This window comes from Bombina bombina, chromosome 7 (assembly GCF_027579735.1).
Source record: "Bombina bombina isolate aBomBom1 chromosome 7, aBomBom1.pri, whole genome shotgun sequence".
Lineage (NCBI taxonomy): Eukaryota > Metazoa > Chordata > Amphibia > Anura > Bombinatoridae > Bombina > Bombina bombina.
In genome coordinates this window covers 477434465-477458473 of record NC_069505.1, presented here as the reverse complement: position 1 = coordinate 477458473, position 24009 = coordinate 477434465, and the positions used below count along the sequence as shown (strand labels likewise).

At 42.1% G+C, this 24009-nt stretch overlaps 1 protein-coding gene across 1 annotated transcript in view; it reads left to right on the top strand.

Moving 5' to 3' along the window:
* The window catches only part of LOC128636449 (gastrula zinc finger protein XlCGF57.1-like), a 168195-nt gene extending 144942 nt beyond the window's left edge, over positions 1–23253 (top strand). Inside the window, exons 7-8 of the mRNA XM_053689462.1 lie at positions 21885–22726; positions 23206–23253. Of these exons, the coding sequence (XP_053545437.1) occupies positions 21885–22726; positions 23206–23253 (890 nt within the window). The remainder of the gene's footprint in view (positions 1–21884; positions 22727–23205) is intronic.
* Positions 23254–24009: the final 756 nt, after the last annotated feature.

The window sequence follows — 24009 nt, the reverse complement described above, 5'->3', positions numbered from 1 at the left end:
GGTTTTAGATACTCGGCACATGCCGTTAGTAAACTCACTTAGCTGACTATACACAGCTTGCGGTCTAACCTACAACACTGTAGCTCTCAAACGAGACTCACCGTTATTGTATTGAAGCAGAAGCTAGAGTAATTATAAAATAGCACTCATTAGCAACGGTAAATATTCTGTGTACATGGTATCATAATAGCATACTATAACTACTTCGTTACATCAGTCAATATACACTATCTTACCCTGCATAACAGATAGATCTGAATTCTACGATACCGCTATGTAATTTAGGATATGTAACTGGATATGCAAATTTTATGCATTACGGTCTCAGAAGCCATTGACAAGCTTATCTAATAGTGGTTATTGTATAGCAAGTAAATCGTAACAGGATATTACCACTAGATAATTAAAGATATACAATTTAGTATGCAAATGATACACAGTATGCTCATATAGTCAGATGTATCTAAACACTACGAGTCTGCCAGTGATTGCAAGCAATACAATTTGAGGGGAAGGCCAGGTCCATTTTGTCCACAGAGTCAGTGATAAGTAGATTCAATAGTGGTCAGCTTAATAATACCTCTGATACCAATATTAATACGGATACTAAAAGTGTTTTTCATATAAGGGATTTATTTATTTAAGTGCAGCATTATTAGTAACTGATTCTAACTAACAGCCAGTTACATAAATTAAGTTAAATCATTCCACAAGGAACATGTGGTAAAATAGTGTGTAAGCGAATACTGGTTTTCAAACCCACTTCTTTGACAAACCCAACTCATTGGATCACTCAGGATATTAACCAATAAAGTACAAGCCATACCATTGGTTATCCCTATTACTTGTATGAATGAGTCTTGTGGAATTTTATGAATGGGGTACGAATGACCTACCAGACTTAGTATAAACTTACATTTCACAATCAAAGGACAGTTACCATAGGAAGTATATCTTCTCAGAAACTATGTCTAATAGATATAGGACATATGAAATCGTTAACAATATTTAGAACACAGGATCATATGTAATAACATTATCACTGACTGTGACTCTCAACTACAGTTCTAATGTGGCATAGGATGTACTTGTGTTACGCTATCTTGGTCTAATACTGATAATATTACAGCTGATTGGTCTCAAGCTTATATTCATTCTTGATATTATAAGTGCAACAATTTAACGTCTTTTATGACCAAGGGCACCTCAAGAGTATTGCTTATACCAGCAAAGATAGTACTTAGTGATATGCTTTTTCAATCTAGGAGTACATATAAACTCTAGATTAGCTCATAAGTTAATGTCGTTTACAAATTTACAACTCTAGCCTCTCTAAGGCTACACTTCAGCTGTAAAGTCATATTTATTTTGAGATTCACCTGTAATATTAATCAATTGGGATTCCACCTCAAATCCCTAATATCATTACAACGATAAGCAAGAGAATTAAAGTATATATTTTTTTACCAGCAGTATTATACCTCACTAACAAAATAAATTACGGATGTATATGTAATGTGAGTGCATAATATGAGTTTTGATATTACATATTAAACTCATTGTTGGTGCCATATATCCGCTAGACCCAGGATTATAATATTTTCACGTATCCACTAGAATTATTAAGTTCCTAGGTGTGTTTTTAAGTGTGTGTATTCCAATTTTAATTATGCCTCTAATAAAAGTTAATTTTTAAATTTAGATTAGCTCTATTGGACAGATTTGTTTCTTGTTCTTTGCACATATTTACTTGGACTCTCTCTCTCTGTTATTCCATAAGATTTAACTGAATATTCCCCTGAGTGCTATATATGTAGTCTTTCTAGATAAGGCTCATCCAGCCTATCTTGCAGAGTGTGTGATGTGCATGAGGAACACAGGGTACCAGTGAGTGTGTATGATGTGCCTGAGGGACGCAGGGCACCAGTGAGTGTATGTGATGTGCCTGAGGGACGCAAGGGCACCAGTGAGTGTGTGTGATGTGCCTGAGGGACGCAAGGGCACCAGTGAGCGTGTGTGATGTGCCTGAGGGACGCATAGCACCAGTGAGTGTGTGTGATGTGCCTGAGGGACGCAGGGCACTTGTGAGTGTGTGTGATGTGCCTGAGGGACGCAAGGGCACCAGTGAGTGTGTGTGATGTGCCTGAGGGACGCATAGCACCAGTGAGTGTGTGTGATGTGCCTGAGGGACGCATAGCACCAGTGAGTGTGTGTGATGTGCCTGAGGGACGCAGGGCACCAGTGAGTGTGTTTGATGTGCCTGAGGGACGCAGGGCACCAGTGAGTGTGTGTGATGTGCCTGAGGGATGCAGGGCACCAGTGAGTGTATGTGATGTGCCTGAGGGACGCAAGGGCACCAGTGAGTGTGTGTGATGTGCCTGAGGGACGCAAGGGCACCAGTGAGTGTGTGTGATGTGCCTGAGGGACGCATAGCACCAGTGAGTGTGTGTGATGTGCCTGAGGGACGCAGGGCACTTGTGAGTGTGTGTGATGTGCCTGAGGGACGCAAGGGCACCAGTGAGTGTGTGTGATGTGCCTGAGGGACGCATAGCACCAGTGAGTGTGTGTGATGTGCCTGAGGGACGCATAGCACCAGTGAGTGTGTGTGATGTGCCTGAGGGACGCAGGGCACTTGTGAGTTTGTGTGATGTGCCTGAGGGATGCAGTATACCAGTGAGTGTATGTGATTTGCCTGAGGGACACAGGACACCAGTGAGTGTGTGTGATGTGCCTGAGGAACGCAGAGCACCAGTGAGTATATGTGATGTGCCTGAGGGACGCAGAGCACCAGTGAGTGTATGTGATGTGCCTGAGGGACTCAGAGCACCAGTGAGTGTATGTGATGTGCCTGAGGGACGCAGGGCACCAGTGAGTGTATGTGATGTGCCTTAGGGACGCAGAGCACCAGTGAGTGTGTGTGATGTGCCCGAGGAACGCAGAGCACCAGTGAGTGTATGTGATGTGCCTTAGGGACGCAGAGCACCAGTGAGTGTGTGTGATGTGCCCGAGGAACACAGAGCACCAGTGAGTGTGTGTGATGTGCCCGAGGAACGCAGTGCACCAGTGAGTGTATGTGATGTGCCTGAGGGACGCAGAGCACCAGTGAAAGTGTGTTATGTGCCTGAGGGATGCAGAGCACCAGTGAGTGTATGTGATGTGCCTTAGGGACGCAGGGTACCAGTGGGTTTGTGTGATGTGCCTGAGGGACGCAGAGCACCAGTGAGTGTATGTGATGTGCCTGAGGGACGCAGAGCACCAGTGAGTGTGTGTGATGTGCCTTAGGGACGCAGGGCACCAGTGAGTGTATGTGATGTGCCTGAGGGACACAGGGCACCAGTGAGTGTGTGTGATGTGCCTGAGGGACGCAGAGCACCAGTGAGTGTGTTTGATGTGCCTTAGGGACGCAGAGCACCAGTGACTGTATGTGATGTGCCTTAGGGACGCAGAGCACCAGTGAGTGTATGTGATGTGCCTGAGGGGCACAGAGCACCAGTGAGTGTATGTGATGTGCCTGAGGGACGCAGGGCACCAGTGAGTGTATGTGATGTGCCTTAGGGACGCAGGGTACCAGTGAGTGTATGTGATGTGCCTTAGGGACGCAGGGCACCAGTGAGTGTATGTGATGTGCCTTAGGGACGCAGAGCACCAGTGAGTTTGTGTGATGTGCCTGAGGGACGCAGAGCACCAGTGAGTGTATGTGATGTGCCTTAGGGACGCAGAGCACCAGTGAGTGTGTGTGATGTGCCTTAGGGACGCAGAGCACCAGTGAGTGTATGTGATGTGCCTTAGGGACGCAGAGCACCAGTGAGTGTATGTGATGTGCCTTAGGGACGCAGAGCACCAGTGAGTGTGTGTGATGTGCCCGAGGAACGCAGAGCACCAGTGAGTATATGTGATGTGCCTGAGGGACGCAGAGCACCAGTGAAAGTGTGTTATGTGCCTGAGTGACGTAGGGCACCTGTGAGTGTGTGTGACGTGCCTGAGGGACGCAGAGCACCAGTGACTGTGTGTGATGTGCCTGAGGGACACAGGGCACCAGTGAGTTTGTGTGATGTGCCTGAGGGACACAGGGCACCAGTGAGTGTGTGTGATGTGCCTGAGGGACGCAGGGCACCAGTGAGTGTGTGTGATGTGCCTGAGGGACGCTGGGCACCAGTGAGTGTGTTTGATGTGCCTGAGGGACGCAGGGCACCAGTGAGTGTGTGTGTGATGTGCCTGAGGGACACAGGGCACCAGTGAGTGTGTGTGATGTGCCTGAGGGACGCAGGGCACCAGTGAGTGTGTGTGATGTGCCTGAGGGACGCAGGGCACCAGTGAGTGTGTTTGATGTGCCTGAGGGACGCAGGGCACCAGTGAGTGTGTGTGATGTGCCTGAGGGACACAGGGCACCAGTGAGTTTGTGTGATGTGCCTGAGGGACACAGGGCACCAGTGAGTTTGTGTGATGTGTCTGAGGGACACAGGGCACCAGTGAGTGTGTTTGATGTGCTAATGTGCAGTGTGTTATCTGGTTACTTTTTTTTGCTTTTATTATTGAAAAAAAAACTTTTATCTTAATCTTTATTAAATCCCTTAATTTATCTGACACCTGTAATATCACTGTTATATTCTATCTTGGTTCTGAAGCCATGGGCTCCATTTATCAAAGATCGGGCAGACAAGGTTCGTGTTCTTGAACCTCGTCTGCCCACCTTCACGGTGAGCGGGTAAGCAGTATCCGCTGATTGTGCAATGCGGTCCCCTGCTTGTGCGTGACCAATCGCGCACAAGAGGGAGACGTCAATCACCACGATTGGATAAGATCGAGATGATTGCAATCCACGACCTAAACTAGTGTTCTAGGCTCGCTTTTTTCTGCTGCTAACTCCTCTTCATGTACAACCCACCATCCTGCTTGTTTTTCCTTCTGCATTAGTGTAATGCTTACCTACCTTTAAATAATTGGAAATAATACTTTTCTAATGTATTCCTGGTAGTTTAGTATCATTACATCAATGACCCATGTTTGTTTGTTTGTTTTTGTAACCTAAATACATAATTTGTCATTTGTTCCTTCCTCTATTTCTTTCCTATGTCATGGAGTGTCCACGATTTCATTCCAATTACTAGTGGGCTATTCAATTCCTGGCCAGCAGGAGGAAGCAAAGAGCACCCCAGAAGAGCTGTTAAGTGTCACTTCCCTGACCTATAATTCCCAGTCATTCTCTTTGCCTCTATCAATAGAGGATGTGTGAAGATGGTGTCTGAAGATATTTAATCCTTTAATGGGTACTTTTCCCTGCAAGCAAGGATTGGGGCTATGCTGTATCCATGTCAATCTCTTTAGTAAGAGTAATGGTGGCTTTTAACAGTTACAAGACGGCAAGGTGGCCTTTGCTTAACTTCTAATATCAGTGCTACCCCTTTATAGAAAACCAGGGTTGGTTACTCTGTTTTATCTTGTGTCTTCAGGTCCCTGTCAGCGATCAGAGGACGCTTTCAAACCTGAAGCTGCTGTGACTGCTCCACAGCAGAAGACCCTGAAGGGTAAGTCCTTTTCATATATATATATTACAGGAATATTTCTAGAAGACAGGACTGGAAGATCAGGGACCTGGTGGGACCTGTTATCTCCTGAAGAGGTTCTCATTTATTAATTTATATACCTGTTCTTCAGTTATATTGCGGCTGAGCAGCTACAAAGGAAAATTTAGCGACTTCCATAGCAGGGTATTTCTATTGCTAACCCTGTTTTTATGGTGTGTGGAGATTGGGTATTAAGGTATTACTTTATTTCTCAAGTATCTTCCCTAATCAGGCCGTTTTTACGGTCCCTTATAGTGCTCAGAGTGTTTTGGGGCTTATATTTCTAACATATCCCTCTGTCGATTATTTTGTGAGGGATAAGAGATGGTGCAGTATGTTTTTCGCTTCTGTTTTCGTTATATGATTACCATTTACGTCCGTAACTGAAATTGCAAAAAATGATGCTAGGCTGTTTTTTACTTATTGTATTTCCTTTGTGACACAGCTTCCAGATCTGACGGCGGAATCTGGCAGCAGTATTAAGGTCGGACTTGCCTTTTGTCATGAAGTGTATGTTTTACTTAGAAAAGTCCAGAAATTGCAGAGAACGTAATTTCTCCGCCATTATGGGCGGATACCTAGCCGCTTTGTTCTTTTCGCGGAGATGTGTTCAACTTTGTGTTCACTAGCTAGATTGTTGATTTTAGAGCTGTTTGTGTTACTCTAATCCTCATGTGTGTGAGGATATGTGCAGTTATCTCATGTACTGTCTTACGTCTGGCAGAGAATGAGATATTCTTGGGCTCGGGTATTCTATGTAATAGCCCGTTTTTTATGATAACTGAGCTTAGGTTTGGCACTGTGTTAGAGTGTCTCCTTAGTGTTCATATCATTTAACCTGCCATTCTGCACCTCCCTTTTTTAGACGTATTCTCTAGATATTTGTGCGTTTTTTTAATGTATTTGCTGCCATCTAGTGACAGTTTAAAGTATATATTTCTCTTTGTCCTTTTATAATCCTTCTATGTAAATCGAAGGATTCAAACTCTAGCATAGCACAGCACTGTAATATGCTAGGTTAGGACATGTATATAACTTGCTTTTATTTTCTCTTATTATACAGAGAAATCGTTTTTAGGTAATTATATATTTATTTATATGTTTTTACTGACTTCTCAGATCCGCCATTGTAAGCGGTTTCTATAGTACCGCTATGTTCTTTTGCAAGGATTCGATCTTCTCTGCAGATATCTCAAGATGAGTTGTCTCTACAAATACATGCTTTTCTTTCAGAACATGTTTGTTTTGAGAGTGTGTTTTCCTTCGTATTTGTCGCCCTCTGGTGGCATTTCCCTACAAAATCAGAAGATGCAGCTCCCTTTTCTGAGGAGTTTATGGGTTTATCAAAATTGTTATGTTGGTTCATTGTTAGTCACTGTACTACATTGGTGTCTGTATTTTTTAGGGGCATGACAATCTCCTAGGGATACTTGGAGATTTTTCCCAAGCATATTCTGTTAGTTTCTGGGACTCTGTATAATCGACCGCCTCTGTTTCCTAAGTTAAGAGAGCTATTTCTACTTTAGTCAGAGATCTGCTATCCCTGAGGATAGTTTTTCTTTCTGGGATCCCATTGATAGGAAGATAGAGGCTTACTTAAGAAAGAGTACATTCCCAGGGGTTACAATGTCAACCAATCGCAAGTATTGCTGCGGTTGCAGGTGCCGCATCTTTTTTGAGCGATGCCTTGTCTGGTATAGTTTCAGAAGAGACTACTTTAGAAGAGATCCAAGCTAGGATCAAGTTTCTAATACTTGATAATACTTTTATTTGTGATGCCAGCATGCAAGTGGTTAAACTTCTATTTTTCCCTTAGAAGGTCAAGACTTTATTTGGTCTGCTCTGGCTAAAAAAAATTTCCATGATTACTGAGGGTAATGGGATATTTCCTTCCTCAGGTTAGGAAGAATTGACCTAAGGGTCGTCGGAATTCTAAGTTTCACACTTTTCGTAACTTTTTGGGAGTAAAGTCTTCCTTTTCCTCTTACTTTTCCTCTTTCAAGCCAGTACAATCCGGAATCTCATGGAGATCCAGTTAGCCTTGGAATAAGGGGAAACAGGCCAAGAAAACCTTCCTCTGATTCTAAGTCGGCATGAAGGGGCCGTCTCCGATCCAGTCTTGGATCAAGTGGGGGGGGGCTATCTTTTCTTTTTTTCATCAGTCTTGGATCCATGATGTCCCAGATCCTGGGCCTGGGGAAATAGTATCCCACGGTTACAGAATAGGATTCAAGCCTTGCTTCTCCAGGGGCAGGTTTTCCTGCAGTCCAGACAAAGAGAATGGTCTTCTTAATCTGCGTAAAGGAACTGTCTTCCCAGGGAGTGATTGTTCCCGTAGAGGAACAGGGTCAAGGATTTCTCTTGTAAGGTGTATCCAGTCCACGGATTCATCCTTTACTTGTGGGATATTCTCCTTCCCTACAGGAAGTGGCAAAGAGAGCACACAGCAGAGCTGTCCATATAGCTCCCCCTCTAGCTCCACCCCCCAGTCATTCTCTTTGCCGGCTCTAAGCACTAGGGTCTCTCTCGGGAGGGTAAAGTGAATGTGGTGTTAGAATTGTAGTTTTTTTTTTATCTTCAATCAAAAGTTTGTTATTTTAAATGGTACCGGTTTGTACTATTTACTCTCTAGCAGAAAAGTGATGAAGATTTCTGCTGAGAGGAAAATGATTTCAGGATGTTGTAACTAAAATCCACTGCTGTCCCACACAGGACTGAGGAGTACCAGAAAACTTCAGTTGGGGGGAACGGCTTGCAGGGTAATCTGCAATAAGGTATGTTCAGTCATTTATTTCTAGACAAGACTGAGATAATGCTAGAAGAGACTGACAATATCCCCAGGAGGGGAGGGTAAGCTATGTTCACAGACTTAGTAAGGAATTGAATGCTTACATAACAGGGCTAATTATGCTGGTTGACACTAATTCAGGGCAATCGATTGTTTATCTAAGGAAAATATCGTTTGTAAGACACTTTGAAAGTCCTTTTGGGTTCTTTCTGGGGTTATTACCCACATGGCTGTTTTTTATTCACTTAGGAGTGATTTATTAGGCCTCACAGCTCTGGAGTAGAGTGGGAGGGGCCTAATTTTGCGCCTCAGATGCGCAGTTAGAATTGCATAGAAGTTCATGCTGCTTCACATGGAGGGTCCTGCTGCTGTTTGAGGGCCTAAAAGAAGCTATATTCCCCCAAATCTGATCCCTAAGGGCAGGTAGGGTCACAGCAAGGCTGTGGCAAGGTGCTGTAGTAATTTTAACCGGGTGTTAGCTTTAGGCTGCTCCGGTTTGGGCATTAAGGGGTTAATCTTTTTAATACTAGTGGTGCAATCTTACTAAGGCTTTAGGTACATACTGTGAAAATTTCAAAAGGATTGCTGCATTTTTCACTGTTTTGCAAAATTGTGTGCTCTTTTTATCTCTTAAAGGCACAGTAACGTTTTTTCAAATTGTGTTTTTTATTTGATTAAAGTGATTTCCAATACTACTAGTCTGTTAAACATGTCTGACACCAAGGAAAATCCTTGTTCAATGTGTTTAGAAGCCATGGTGGAACCCCCTCTCAGAATGTGTCCCACTTGTACTGATATGTCTATACACTTTAAAGATCATATTGTTGCACTTAAGAATGTGACCCAAGATGATTCTCAGACTGAAGGTAACAAGGGTAGCCCGTCTACCTCTCCCCAAGTGTCACAACCAGTTACGCCCGCTCAAGCGATGCCTAGTACCTCTAGTGCGTCTAACCCTTTTACATTACAAGACATAGCGTCAGTCATGGATAATTCTCTTACAGCCTTCTTATCTAAATTGCCCGTGTTACCTGCAAAGCGTGATAGCTCCGTTTTAAGAACAGATTATGAGCATTCTGACGCTTTGGTAGCCGTATCCGATATACCCTCACAACGCTCTGAAGTGGGAGCGAGGGATTTGATGTCTGAGGGAGAAGTCTCTGATTCAGGAAGGGTTCCTCCTCAGACAGATTCAGATACATTGGCTTTTAAATTTAAACTAGAACACCTCCACGTTTTGCTCAGGGAGGTATTAGCTACTCTGGATGACTGCGACCCTTTGGTGATCCCAGAGAAATTGTGTAAAATGGACAAGTACCTAGAGGTCCCTGTTTACACTGATGCGTTTCCGGTCCCTAAGAGGATTGCGGATATCGTTACTAGGGAGTGGGATAGACCAGGTGTTCCCTTTGTTCCCCCTCCTGTTTTTAAGAAAATGTTCCCCATATCTGACCCCGTGCAGGACTCGTGGCAGACGGTCCCTAAGGTGGAGGGGGCTGTTTCTTCACTTGCTAAACGCACAACCATACCAATTGAAGACAGTTGTGCTTTTAAAGACCCTATGAATAAGAAGTTAGAGGGTTTACTTAAGAAAATTTTTGTTCAACAAGGTTTTCTTCTCCAACCTATTGCCTGCATTATTCCTATAACTACTGCAGCTGCTTTCTGGTTTGAGGCGCTGGAAGACTCGCTCCAGACGGAGACCTCTTATGAGGAAATTATGGATAGAATTAAGGCTCTAAAGCTAGCTAATTCTTTTATCACTGATGCCGCTTTCCAAATAGCTAAGTTAGCAGCAAAAAATTCAGGTTTCGCCATTTTGGCGCGCAGGGCACTATGGCTAAAGTCCTGGTCAGCCGATGTGTCGTCTAAATCCAAGCTTTTGAACATCCCTTTCAAAGGAAAGACCCTCTTCGGGCCTGAATTGAAAGATATTATTTCAGAAATCACTGGGGGAAAAGGCCATGCTCTCCCTCAGGACAAGTCCTTTAAGACAAAGAACAAAGCTAATTTTCGTTCCTTTCGTAATTTCAGGAGCGGCCCCGCTTCATCCTCTCCGGCTGCAAAGCAAGAGGGTAACGCTTCACAGCCCAAGGCAACCTGGATACCTTACCAGGGCTGGAATAAGGGTAAACAGGCCAAAAAGCCTGCAGCTGCCACCAAGACAGCATGAAGGGGTAGCCCCCGATCCGGGACCGGATCTAGTAGGGGGCAGACTCTCTCTCTTCGCTCAGGCCTGGGCAAGAGATGTACACGATCCTTGGTCATTAGATATTGTATCCCAGGGATATCTTCTAGAATTCAAGGGCTCTCCTCCAAGGGGAAGGTTCCACATTTCTCTTCTGTCTACAGATCAGACAAAGAAAGAGGCGTTTTTACGCTGTGTAGAAGATCTACATGCAATGGGAGTGATCCACCCAGTTCCAATTGTGGAACAAGGGTTGGGTTTTTACTCAAACCTGTTTGTGGTTCCCAAAAAAGAGGGAACTTTCAGACCATCCTGGATCTAAAAATTCTAAACAGATTCCTCAGAGTCCCATCATTCAAAATGGAGACCATTCGGACAATCTTTCCCATGATCCAGGAAGGTCAATATATGACTACCGTGGATCTAAAGGATGCATACCTACACATTCCTATCCACAAAGATCATCACCAGTTTCTCAGGTTCGCTTTTCTGGACAAGCATTACCAGTTTGTGGCTCTTCCCTTCGGCTTAGCCACTGCTCCAAGAATTTTCACAAAGGTGCTAGGGCCTTACCTAGACGACATCTTAATTCAGGCGCCGTCTTTCCAAAGAGCCAAGTCTCACACGGAGATTGTATTGGCCTTTCTGAGGTCTCATGGGTGGAAGGTGAACATCAAAAAGAGTTCTCTTTCCCCTCTCACAAGGGTTCCCTTCCTAGGGACTCTAATAGACTTGGTAGAAATGAAAATATTTCTGACGGAGGTCAGAAAGTTAAAACTCTTAACTACTTGCCGAGTTCTTCATTCCATTCCCCGGCCATCTGTAGCTCAGTGCATGGAGACAATCGGATTAATGGTAGCAGCAATGGACATAGTCCCTTTTGCTCGTATACACCTCAGACCACTGCAACTATGCATGCTCAAACAGTGGAATGGGGATTATGCAGATTTGTCTCCTCAAATTTAGTTGGACCAGGAGACCAGAGATTCTCTTCTCTGGTGGTTGTCTCAGGATCACCTGTCTCAGGGAATATGTTTCCCCAGGCCAGAGTGGGTCATTGTAACGACCGACACCAGCCTGTTAGGCTGGGGTGCGGTCTGGGACTCCCTGAAAGCTCAGGGCTTATGGTCTCAGGAAGAGACGCTTCTCCCGATAAACATTCTGGAACTGAGGGCGATATTCAACGCTCTTCAGGCATGGCCTCAACTAGCTGCGTCGAAATTCATCAGATTTCAGTCGGACATCACGACTGTAGCTTACGTCAATCATCAGGGGGGAACAAAGAGTTCCCTAGCGATGATGGAAGTAACCAAAATAATCAGGTGGGCGGAGGATCACTCCTGCCATCTCTCAACAATTCACATGACCAGGAGTAGACAACTGGGAGGCGGATTTTCTAAGTCGTCAGACTTTTCACCTGGGGGAGTGGGAACTCCACCCGGAGGTATTTGCCCAGCTGACTCAGCTATGGGCACTCCAGAGTTGGATCTGATGATGTCCCGTCAAAACGCCAAACTTCCTCTCTACGGGTCCAGGTCCCGGGACCCCAAGGCGGTATTGATAGATGCTCTAGCAGCGCCTTGTTCCTTCAATCTGGCTTATGTTTTTCCACCGTTTCCTCTCCTCCCTCGTCTGGTCGCCAGAATCAAGCAGGAGAAGGCTTTGGTGATTCTGATAGTGCCTGCGTGGCCACGCAGGACTTGGTATGTAGACCTAGTGGACATGTCATCTGTCCCACCATGGACACTGCCAATGAGGCAGGATCTTCTAACACAGGGTCCGTTCAAGCATCCAAATCTAGTTTCTCTACGTCTGACTACTTGGAGATTGAACGCTTAATTCTATCAAAGCGTGGTTTCTCTGAGTCAGTTATAGATACTCTGATTCAGGCTAGAAAGCCTGTCACCAGGAAAATCTACCATAAGATATGGCGGAAATATCTTTGTTGGTGTGAATCCAAGGGTTACTCATGGAGTAAGATTAGGATTCCCAGGATATTGTCTTTTCTCCAAGAAGGATTGGAGAAAGGATTGTCAGCTAGTTCCTTAAAAGGACAAATATCTGCTCTGTCTATCCTTTTACACAAGCGTCTGGCAGAGGTACCAGACGTTCAAGCGTTTGCTCAGGCTTTAGTCAGAATCAAGCCTGTCTATAAACCTGTGGCTTCGCCATGGAGTCTAAATCTAGTTCTTTCAGTTCTTCAAGGGGTTCCGTTTGAACCTTTACATTCCATAGATATTAAGTTGTTATCTTGGAAAGTTTTGTTTTTGGTAGCTATCTCTTCTGCTTGAAGAGTTTCAGAATTATCTGCCTTACAGTGTGATTCACCTTACCTGGTGTTCCACGCAGATAAGGTAGTTTTGCATACCAAGCCTGGTTTTCTTCCTAAAGTTGTTTCTAACAAGAATATTAACCAGGAAATAGTTGTTCCTTCTCTGTGTCCTAATCCTTCTTCGAAGAAGGAACGTCTGTTATACAATCTTGATGTAGTTTGTGCTTTAAAGTTCTATTTACAAGCAACTAAGGATTTCAGACAAACATCTTCCTTGTTTGTTATCTATTCTGGTAAGAGGAGAAGTCAGAAAGCGACTGCTACCTCTCTTTCCTTTCGGCTGAAAAGCATCATCCGTTTGGCCTATGAGACTACTGGCCAGCAGCCTCCTGAAACAATTACTGCTCATTCTACCAGAGCAGTGGCTTCCACATGGGCTTTCAAAAATGAGGCTTCTGTTGAACAGATTTGTAAGGCAGCGACTTGGTCTTCACTGCATAGTTTTGCCAAATTTTACAAATTCAATACTTTTGCTTCTTCGGGGGCTATTTTTGGGAGAAAGATTTTGCAAGCAGTGGTGCCTTCCGTTTAAGGTACCTGTCTTGTTCCCTCCCTTCATCCGTGTCCTAAAGCTTTGGTATTGGTATCCCACAAGTAAAGGATGAATCCGTGGACTTAATAGACCTTACAAGAGAAAACAGAATTTATGCTTACCTGATAAATTACTTTCTCTTGTGGTGTATCCAGTCCACGGCCCGCCCTGGCAATTAAGTCAGGTAATCATTTTTCTTGTTAAACTACAGTCACCACTGCACCCTATGGTTTCTCCTTTTTCTTCCTAACCTTTGGTCGAATGACTGGGGGGTGGAGCTAGAGGGGGAGCTATATGGACATCTCTGCTGTGTGCTCTCTTTGCCACTTCCTGTAGGGAAGGAGAATATCCCACAAGTAAAGGATGAATCCGTGGACTGGATACACCACAAGAGAAAGTAATTTATCAGGTAAGCATAAATTCTGTTTTTATTCAAATCTGTTTGTGGTACAAATTTCTCAGGGTTCCGTCCTTCAAAATGAAATTTATATTACCCTTGTTTCATTAGACATAAAGGACGCGTATCTTCATGTTCCCATTCTCATGGAATTTTACCTTTTTTCTTGGATAGACATTTCCAGTTTATTGCCCTTCCCTTTGACCTTGCTACAGCACCTCAAATCTTTACAAAGTTTCTAGGGGCGCTTTTGGAGGTCAGATCTCAGGGAATAGTAGTGGCGCCTTTCCTGGACATATTGGCTCGTGCGCCATCTTTTTTATCTTACTAAATATCATACTGAGATGTTGTTGTCGATTCTTTGTTCCCACAGTTGGAAAGTGACTCTGGAAAAGAGTTTCCTAGTACCAGACACCAAGGTGTGCTTCTTAGGAGCAATAATAAACCATTCTTATGGCTTCTTGCCTTTTCTTTTCAGACCTCTGTCTGTCTATCAGTAACTCAGTGTATTGGAGTGATTGGTCTCATGGTTGCTTCCATGGATATCAATCCTTTTGCTGGGTTCCATCTGAGACCCTTACAGCTTTGCATGCTCCGTCATTGGAACAGAGTCTTCCTAGATCTTTTGGAGAGGATAGATCTGTATTCCCTATCGAGAGACTCTTTCGTGGTGGATTTCGAAGGACCATCTGTCTCAGGGTACATGCTTCCTGAGACCTTCCTGGGTGATTGTGGCCACGGACGCTAGCCTGTCAGGCTGGAGAGCAGTTTGGGGCTCTTTTATGGCTCAGAGTTTTTTTACTCAGGAGCAGTCTTCTCTTCTCATATTCACCCTAGAGTTTAGCCTGGCCTCATCTAACCTTGGTCCAGTTTATCAGTCTACAATTGGTTTTTCTCCTTGGTGGCATACATCTCCACCAGGGAGGATCTCGGAGTTCATTAGTTATGAAGGAGGTGACCTGTTTTCTCCAGTGGGCGAAGTGTCATGATTGTCTCCTCTCAGCCATCCATGTTTTTTTCTGAACAGGCAGATCTTTCATCCCGGGGAGTGGGTTCTCCATCCGGAGCTATTCTCTAGGATACCCTCAGGTGGAGGGTTCTGGAGTTGGATCTGTTGGTTTCTCGTCTAAGAGCCAGGCTTCCAAGGTACGGATAAAGATCTAGAGATCCACAAGCAGCTCTGATCGACGCTCTGGTGGTTCCTTGGAACTTCGGTCTTGTGTTCCTGTTCCCTCCATTTGCTCTTCTTTCTCGAGTCTTTACTCAATTCAAGCAGGAGAGTACGTCGGTGATTCTGGCCTCGCAGGATCTGGTTTGTGGATCTGGTAAAGATGTCGTCTCTTCTTCCTTGGAGGTTTCCATTGGGGAAGGACCATCTAATTAAGGGTCCCTTTCTCCACCTCAATCTAGTTTCTCTGAAGTTGACTGCTTGTAGATTGAACGTCTAGTCTTGGCTAGGCGTAGTTATTCTGAGAGGGTCATTTATACTATGTTTCAGGCTCATGGACCTGTTTCTCGCAAGATTTTCCATTAGGTATGGCGTAAATACCTTTATTGGTGGAAGTCGAAAAGGTTTTTTTGTTTTGTTTTTTAGTCTTTTCTTCAGGATGGCCTGGAGAAAGGTTTGTCAGTCTAGTACTCTGAAGGGTCAGATTTCTGCACTGTCTATTCTTATACCCCAACGTCTGGCAGATCTGCCAGATGTCTAATCTTTTGTTCAGGCCTTGGTCAGAATCAGGCCTGTGTTTAAACCTGTTGCTCCTCGCTGGAGCCTTAACCTTGTTCTTAAAGTTTTGCAGCAGGCTCCGTTTGAGCCTATGCATTTGGTTGATATTAAGTTTTGTTTCTACTTGCTATTTTGTCTGCTCGTAGAGTTTCCGAGGTTTCGGCTCTGCAGTGTGATTCCTCTTACCTTATTTTTCATGCGGATAAGGAGGTCCTTCATACCAAATTGGGTTTTCTTCCTAAAGTGGTATCGGATCGCAACATCAATCAGGAAATTGTTGTTCCTTCCTTTTGTCAGAATCCTTCTTCTCAGATGGAATGTCTGATCCACAACCTGGATGTTGTGCATGCTCAACATTTTTTTTTACAAGCAACTAAAGATTTTAGCCAGTCTACTGCCCTGTTCGTTTTTGCTGGTAAGCGTAAGGGTTAGAAGGCCACTTCTACTGCTCTTTCTCTCTGGTTGAGAAGTGTTATCCGATTAGCAGATGAGACAGCTGGACAACAGCCTCCTGGAAGAATTACGGCTCATTTCACTAGGGCTGTCTCTTCTTCCTGGGCTTTCAAAAATGAAGCATCTGTGGAGCAGATCTGCAAGGTGGCCACTTGGTCCTCATTGCATACTTTTTAAAATTCTACAAATGTTATACTTTTGCTTCTGCTAAGGCTTCCTTTGGGAGAAAAGTTCTTCAAGCGGTGGTGCCTTCTGTTTAGGACTGCCTGTCTTGTTCTCCCTCCCTTTCATTCTGTGTCCTCTAGCTTGGGTATTGGTTCCCACTACTAATTGGAATAAAATTGTTGACTCTCCATGCCATAGAAAAAAATACAAAATTTAGGCTTACCTGATAAATTTCTTTCCGGGCATAGAGTCCACGACCCGCCCTTATTTTTATTTAAGACAGAATTTTTTTTGGTACAAACCTCAGGCACCTCTATACCCTTGTGTTATGTTCTTTTTCCATTTTCCTTCGGCCGAATGACTGGGGATTATGGGTAAGGGAAGTGACACTTAACAGCTTTGCTGGGCTGCTCTTTGCCTCCTCCTGCTGGCCAGGAGTTGAATATCCCACTAGTAATTGGAATGAAATTGTGGACTCTCCATGCCCGGAAAGAAAGAAATTTATCAGATAAGCATACATTTTGTTTTTTTTTATTCTATTAATTTGCTTTATCTATTTTTAAGGCAGCTTCAAAGTAGTCTTCCTCTTTTTCCGTGCCTGATTCAGTTTCTGAAATAAGGAATGGCAGAAGCCAGGTATTCCTTTTGTTCTATCTTCCAAATTTAAATCTGTGTTTCTTCTCCCTTCTGTTAAAACAGAGATTTGGGAGACGCAGCTGTTTCAACTTTGGCTAGATGTACTACTATTCCTTTGGATGATAGTTCCTCTTTTAAGCATCCTTTACATAGTAAACATGAAGTTTTTCATAGGCGATCCTTTCAGCTTGCAGGTTTTATGTTTAGGTCTGCAGTCAGTGTAGCCTGTGTCGCTGCTTCCACTGCTCTGTGATGTGACATTTTGGTTCATTCTTTTCATCTGGCTGTGTCTTAGACTCATATGGTTCTTCAGTCGCTTTAGAGTCATGGTTGGAAAATACATTTTCCAAAGAGTTCTTTAACCCCCAGACTTGTGTGTTTTTTCTAGGGTTCATAATTAATTCCTTGACAGTGTCCTTGTCTCTGACAGATAAACGCAGACTAAAGCTGCAACAGGCCAGTGCCCTTCTGCAGCTGAATCTTCTCCCTTCTGTAGCTCAGTGCATGGAAGTTGTGGGTCTTGTGGTGGCTTCATCAGATGCAGTTCCATTTGCCAGATTTCATCTTGGGCCTTCCAATTGCAGATGCTGCATGAATGGAATGGTGACAGTGAGGATCTGTCTCAGAGGATTGTTAGATCACAAGACAAGGAAGTCCTTAAATTGTGGCAGACTCACCAGTCCCTGGTTCAGAGAACCTCTTTTCTTCATCCACTGTGGGTTGTAATTTCCACAGATGCCAGTCTGTTGGGGTCTCTGAGAGAGCAGGGAGTTTGGTCTCCTCATGAGGCGAGGTTACCAATACATGTTCTGGAACTCTATGCAATCTTCAGGGCTCTCCAGCATTGGCCTGAGCTTAGACACAAATATTTTCTAAGATTCCAGTCAGACAATTTTACGACAGTGGCTTATGTCAATCATCAGGGAGACAATTTCAGTTCCTTAGGGTTGAGGGAAGTTTCCTGCATCATCAGTTAGGCAGAACAGTATCATTGCAAGATTTCTGCCATCCATATTCCAGGGGTGGACAATTGGGAGGCAGGGGAATGGTCTCTGAATCTCATGGCCTCCTATTTGAATCACAAACTGCCTCTGTATTGTGCCAGGTCTCGGGACTGTCAGGAAAGTCTGATAGACGCCCTAGTAGTACCTTGGTTGTTCAACCTGATTTACATGTTTCCTCCGTTTGTAATGCTCGCAAGGGTGATAGCCAGAATCAAGCAAGAACAAACGTCAGCAATTATGATTGCTCCAACATGGCTTTGCAAGATTTGGTTTGGCAATCTGTACTTGTGCCGCCTGGAAGGTACTTTTTCTTCTACCTATTTCTTCAGCTAGAAGAGTCTCTGAGCTTTGTCTTGCAAACCTCTTTTACTAATTTTTCATTAGAAAAAGGTTGTTCTTCACACTAGTTATTCTTTTCTTCCTATTGTAGTATTTACAGATACTATCCATCAGGAAACTGTGGTTCCTTCTTTTAGTCCAACTTCTAAGAATTCTAAGGATCGTCTTCTTCACAACTTGGATGTTGTAAGACCTCCTAAATATTATGTGGAAGCAATAAAATATCAACACAACACACAGGCAGTCTGGCAGTCTCTTGCAAGCACACATTGAGAGTAAAAGCAAAAATGGAAGTTAGTTGTGTTTGGCCTAATGGTTTAAGCCCAGGACCACGTCAAGGTCTCTTCCCTGCTGGGTCCCTAACCTACAGCCACACAATGCATGCTTTAAAAAAAACAAAAACAATCTGAGAACCAAGAAGGGTGACACAGGGCTTTGTAATTTCCCTAGACCAATGCAAAACATGGAAATGGACCGAACTTTCAAACTAGGACAAGGTACACATCTAAAAAATGGAGAAGTTAGTTGCATTTGGCTAAAAGTTTTAAGCCCAGTTTGTTTGATTTCAATTTTGTTTTTAATCTCACTGTGTGCTTGCAAGAGATTAATATCAAACAGGTGGAAGATAGCACACAACCAAAAGTCTTCAAAGGCATGGGATGCAGTACTGTCTCATCCTACTTAAAGCCAAAATGATGCAATATCAATCCAGCTTTATTAAAATGGGACCTTTCTTAACCACTTTATGCCAGTACTATTGTTAAAATTGGAACGCAGTTCTGATGTAAACACGAGGAGTAAAAATGAAATCACCAGATCGTCAATGTAATCACATGATTTCTAGGCTGGGTTTGGATCATGGGGGACTGCCCACGCTGCTAGGCACGCCCCCCCCCCCAGGACATTTCTTCATTTCACCAAAGGGAGAAACTGCATTATGCCTTATATGGTATGACGGTCCATTATGTCCTAACGACGTTAAAGCCCAGTGGTAGAATAGCATGGAATATCTTAATGGTGTGAAGGGGTTAATTTACACAGGTTTCATAGGCATACAAACAACGTTTTGGGCCTGCTTTAGGCCCCTCAGCAGGCCCGAAGTGTTGTTTGTATGCCTATGGTCTCTGTGTTAATTAATAAAGGCCCTATTTTAATAAGGCTGGATTAATATTGCATTATTTTGCTTGCAAGAGAGTGCCAGACTGTGTGTGATCATTTTGTTTTGTAATTTTCCCTATGGGCTTTGTACCCGGTCTGGTCAGGGGTTTACTACCTGAGTTGCTGGAGTCTGTACAACTGTCTGTAAGTGTTCAGGGCTGTGGGTTTTACAGTGACACAGGAACCCATAAAAGATTACAGACTTTCTTCTCTTTTTGTTCATTTTTCTGGGCCTTGCAAAGGTCAGAAAGCTACGGCTGTGTCTTTGAAAGTTTGGCTTAAATCTTTAATTCACAAAGCTTATTTGGTTGCTGGAAAACTCAGCTGAGCGCATTAATGTTCAATGTTCATTCTACTAGAACAGCTGCTACTTGTTGGGTCTTTGGTAATTAAGCTTCTATGGATCAGATTTGTAAGGCAGTTACTTGGTCGTTTTTGCACACTTTTTCTAAGTTTTATCACTTTGATGTGTATGCCTCTTCTGAGGCTGCCATCTGCAGGAAAGTTCTGCGGGCCGTAGTACCTGAATAGTTTCGTCCTGCGTTCATGGTTTGTCGTGTCCTATTTACGGTGGACTTGTGGATTCCACGGCTTGGATATTGATTCACACACGTAATGATTTGTGGACTCTCACCATCTGATGAAAGAAAACAAAATGTATGCTTACCTGATAAATTATTTTTTTTCATGATGATGAGAGTCCAAGAGTCCCACCCTTGTTTTATGTTTTGGTGGCAGCAGTACTTATTTTTGCCTTCTTTGCCCTGCTTTATCTTTCCTGCTTTTCTTTTTTTTTCTCACCTACTTGGCTATATGTATGACTGAGGATCATGGGAAATGCGAGGGATTTAAAGCTCTGCTGTTCTGGTTAGTATTTTGCCTCCTCCTAGTGGTTAGGAGGTTAATATTCCCACACATATTGGATTTTGGACTCTTACCATCATGAAAGAAATTAATTTATCAAGTAAGCATAACTTTTGTTTTTATTTAATGAGAAAGTTAGCAAAAGTATAGATTAGGATGTGATATATTTCGATTTTGCTTAAAGGGACATGAAACACAACTTTTTTTTTCATGACTCATATAGAGAATACAGTTTTAAACACCATTCCAATTTACTTCTATTATCTAATTTGCTTCATTCTTTAGGAATCTTTTTGTTGAAAAAATAGAAATTCACATGTCTGAGCCAATCTATGTGCAGCCACCAATCAGCAGCTAATGAGCCTATTTAGGTATGCTTTTAAACAAAGGACGTCAATAGAATGAAGCAAATTAGATCATATAAGTATATTGGAAAGCTGCTTAAAATTGCATGCACTTTCTAAATCATGAAAGAAAAAATGTGGATTCATGTCCCTTTAAGCATTTGATTCAGTTCCACATACAAGGTTATTGTACAAACTGAGAGAGATTGGGTTTAAGGATAAGGAGATGAGTGTGTATTATGTACTGTAACATGTCTGACAGGTGCAGGGGACACAGGGCACAGGTGAGCTTACAAGTATCACATGTTTGAGGGGTGGCGGCACAGGTGAATGCACTTGTGTCAAATGTCTGGAGGCTCCATGTACAACCTACTACTACCCTGCTGGCTTTTCCTGGTGCAGTGTAGTATAGTGCTTGCTTACTTTTAAATTCATCAGAAATAATAATTCCTCATTTTAATTTCTTCTTGTATTCCTGGTAGTAAAATATGATTAATCAATAACACATTTTCATTTTAGATAAGTCATTTGCACCTTTCCCTATTTTTTAATATTATTAATTTGTTTATCCTTCCAAAAAAGTGAACACAAATATTAGTATTGTGTAAGTATTGCTGAAAACTGTATTGAACACAACAGGCCCCTGCACTGAACCAAGAGGCACACCTACATACATTGTGTGCGAACATTCATTTAAACTCTGTGCTATTTATCTTCTAACTGCAATTTACATTTACCTGCTGTTTACTGTGGTAAATGTTGTTAATCACTCTAAACCATTTTTTTAAAAGTTTTTTTCTTTACCAATAAAAGTTAAATGTTTTACTTTTTTTGTCCTAAGAGAGTTTGAGGTTGATAAGGAGCTCTGTCAAAGTGTACTCTCGTTTGTACTTAAAGAATTGTGACTATTTTTTAGAACAGACACTAAACAAAGCACCCTCCCACCCCCAAAATAAATCATATATTCATAAGTATAATAATAATTTAAGAAGGGAAATATATTTATTTTAAACAAACAATAGTGCTATTCAACATATAGTACCACTGAGTATTGTTGCTTAAATTAAGTCATCATGTGGCCACTCCAGAATTACCAGTTTCTAAGTTTTTTTTTTATTTGAACAACATTTTCATCCCTAAAGGATAGTCATTTATATATAAACTAATAAGGAGTTTACTTTTAAGTCAAGGAGAACATCTGTAATTCTATAATTTAGTCCCTAATGTCCAGTAAACTGTACTTAAGCCTTAGCATGGAGGCCAGGAAAGGTGTAGGAGTCATGGCCAGTCCTCTGCTCTTGTACTAGACATTTATTCCAACAGATAAAATATTCTTAAACTAAAATAATTATGTCACATAACATTACTCCCATTGTTTTTTTTCTTTTCCATAGGTAGCTTCACAAACTGCAATAACCCTAGTCATGGTCAGACTTCAGATGCTTCTTTCAATCTTTTCCAAAATCAAAGAAGCCATGTTGGAAATGTATGTTCTGTATGTCAGAAATGTTTTACTCAGAAATCAGCTCTTATTACACATCAGAAAACCCATACAGGAGAAAAGGCATTTGTATGTTCTGAATGTGGAAAATGTTTTACTTGGAAATCACAACTTATTACTCATCAGAAAACTCATACAGGAGAGAAAGGATTTTTATGTACGGAATGTGGGAAATGTTTTACCTGGAAATCGCAACTTATTTCTCACCTGAAAATTCATACAGGAGAGAAAGCATTTTCATGCTCTCATTGTGGGAAATGTTTTACCAAGAAATCAAATCTTATTGACCATTTGAAAATCCATACAGGAGAGAAAGCATTTTCATGTTCTGTATGTGGCAAATGTTTTACTCAGAAATCAGTTCTTATTATGCATCTGAAAATTCATTCGGGAGAAAAGGCATTTTCGTGTTCTGAATGTGGGAAATGTTTTACTCAGAAATCAGTTCTTATTGCGCATTTGAAAATACATACAGGAGAAAAGGAATTTTCATGTTCTGTATGTGGAAAAAGTTTTACCTGGAAATCACAACTTATATCTCATCAGACAGTTCATACAGGAGAGAAAGCATTTTCATGCTCTGAATGTGGGAAATGTTTTACTTTGAAATCACAACTGATTACGCATCAGAAAATTCATACACGAGAAAAAGCATTTTCATGTTCTGAATGTGAGAAATCTTATACTCAGAAATCTGCTCTTATTACTCATCAGAAAATTCATACAGGAGAAAAAGTATTTTCTTGTCCAGAATGTGAGAAATGTTTTACCAAGAAATCAACTCTTATTACTCATCAAAAAACTCATACAGGAGAGAAAGAATTTTCATGTGCTGAATGTGGAAAATGTTTTACTCGGAAATCAACTCTTATTAATCATCAGAAAATTCATACGGGAGAGAAAGAATTTTCATGTTCTGACTGTGGGAAATATTTTACTCGGAAATCATATCTTATTACTCATCAGAAAAATCATACAGGAGAGAAACCATTTTCATGGTCTGAACGTGAGAAATGTTTTACTTTGAAAACACATCTGATTTCTTATTAGAAAAAATAATTTAAATGAGTAAAAATGTTAAAGTTCTGAAAAAGGCAAATAATATCTTTAAGGAACGGTAAAAGCATTGAGATTAGAATATGTCATATATTTAATTAGCTGTATTCAAGTAACTTTGCAATACATTTTATTTACTTTGTCCTCTTTTTCTGCAGTGTAACTCTGAAATTTGTGGGCTTTTCAATTCCCTGGAGTTTCTATAAAGTGATAGGTGTTACCATGTTCAAACATAGGTTTCTCTGAGCTCTGCTACTGTGGATAGCCAGGGATAGATAAAATATGCAAACAATGTCTATGTGGAATATAGAAACTTTAAAGGGACAGTCTAAACCAGAATTTGTATTGTTTTAAAAGATAGATAATCCCTTTATTACCCATTCCCCAGTTTTGCATAACCAACACAGTTATATTAATATACTTTTAACCTCTGTGATTACCTTGTATCTAAGCCTCTGCAAACTGCCCCCTTATTTCAGTTCTTTTGACAGACTTGCAGTTTAGCCAATCAGTGCCTGCTCCCAGATAACTGCACAAGCACAGTGTTATCTATATTAAATACATGAACTTACACCATCTAGTGGTGAAAAATTGTTAAAATGCATTCTGAAAAAAGGTGGCCTTCAAGGTCTAAGAAATTAGCATATGAACCTCCTAGGTTAAGCTTTCAACTAAGAATACCAAGAGAACAAAGCAAAATTGGTGATACAAGTAAATTGGGAAGTTGTTTAAAATGACATGCTCTATCTGAATCATGAAAGTTTTTTTTTTGCCTAGACTGTCCCTTTAAAGCCATGTGAAATAGTTATTTTAACACAGCCTTTATCTGTCACACCTAGTTTTCAACATGATGGCACACATTTTTATTCTTTAAAATGATGGTGAGAGCCAATGAATCATTGCATGTTTGATATACTTCCGGTCTAGTAGGAGGATGCAAAACACCCCTACGTTGCAGAGCT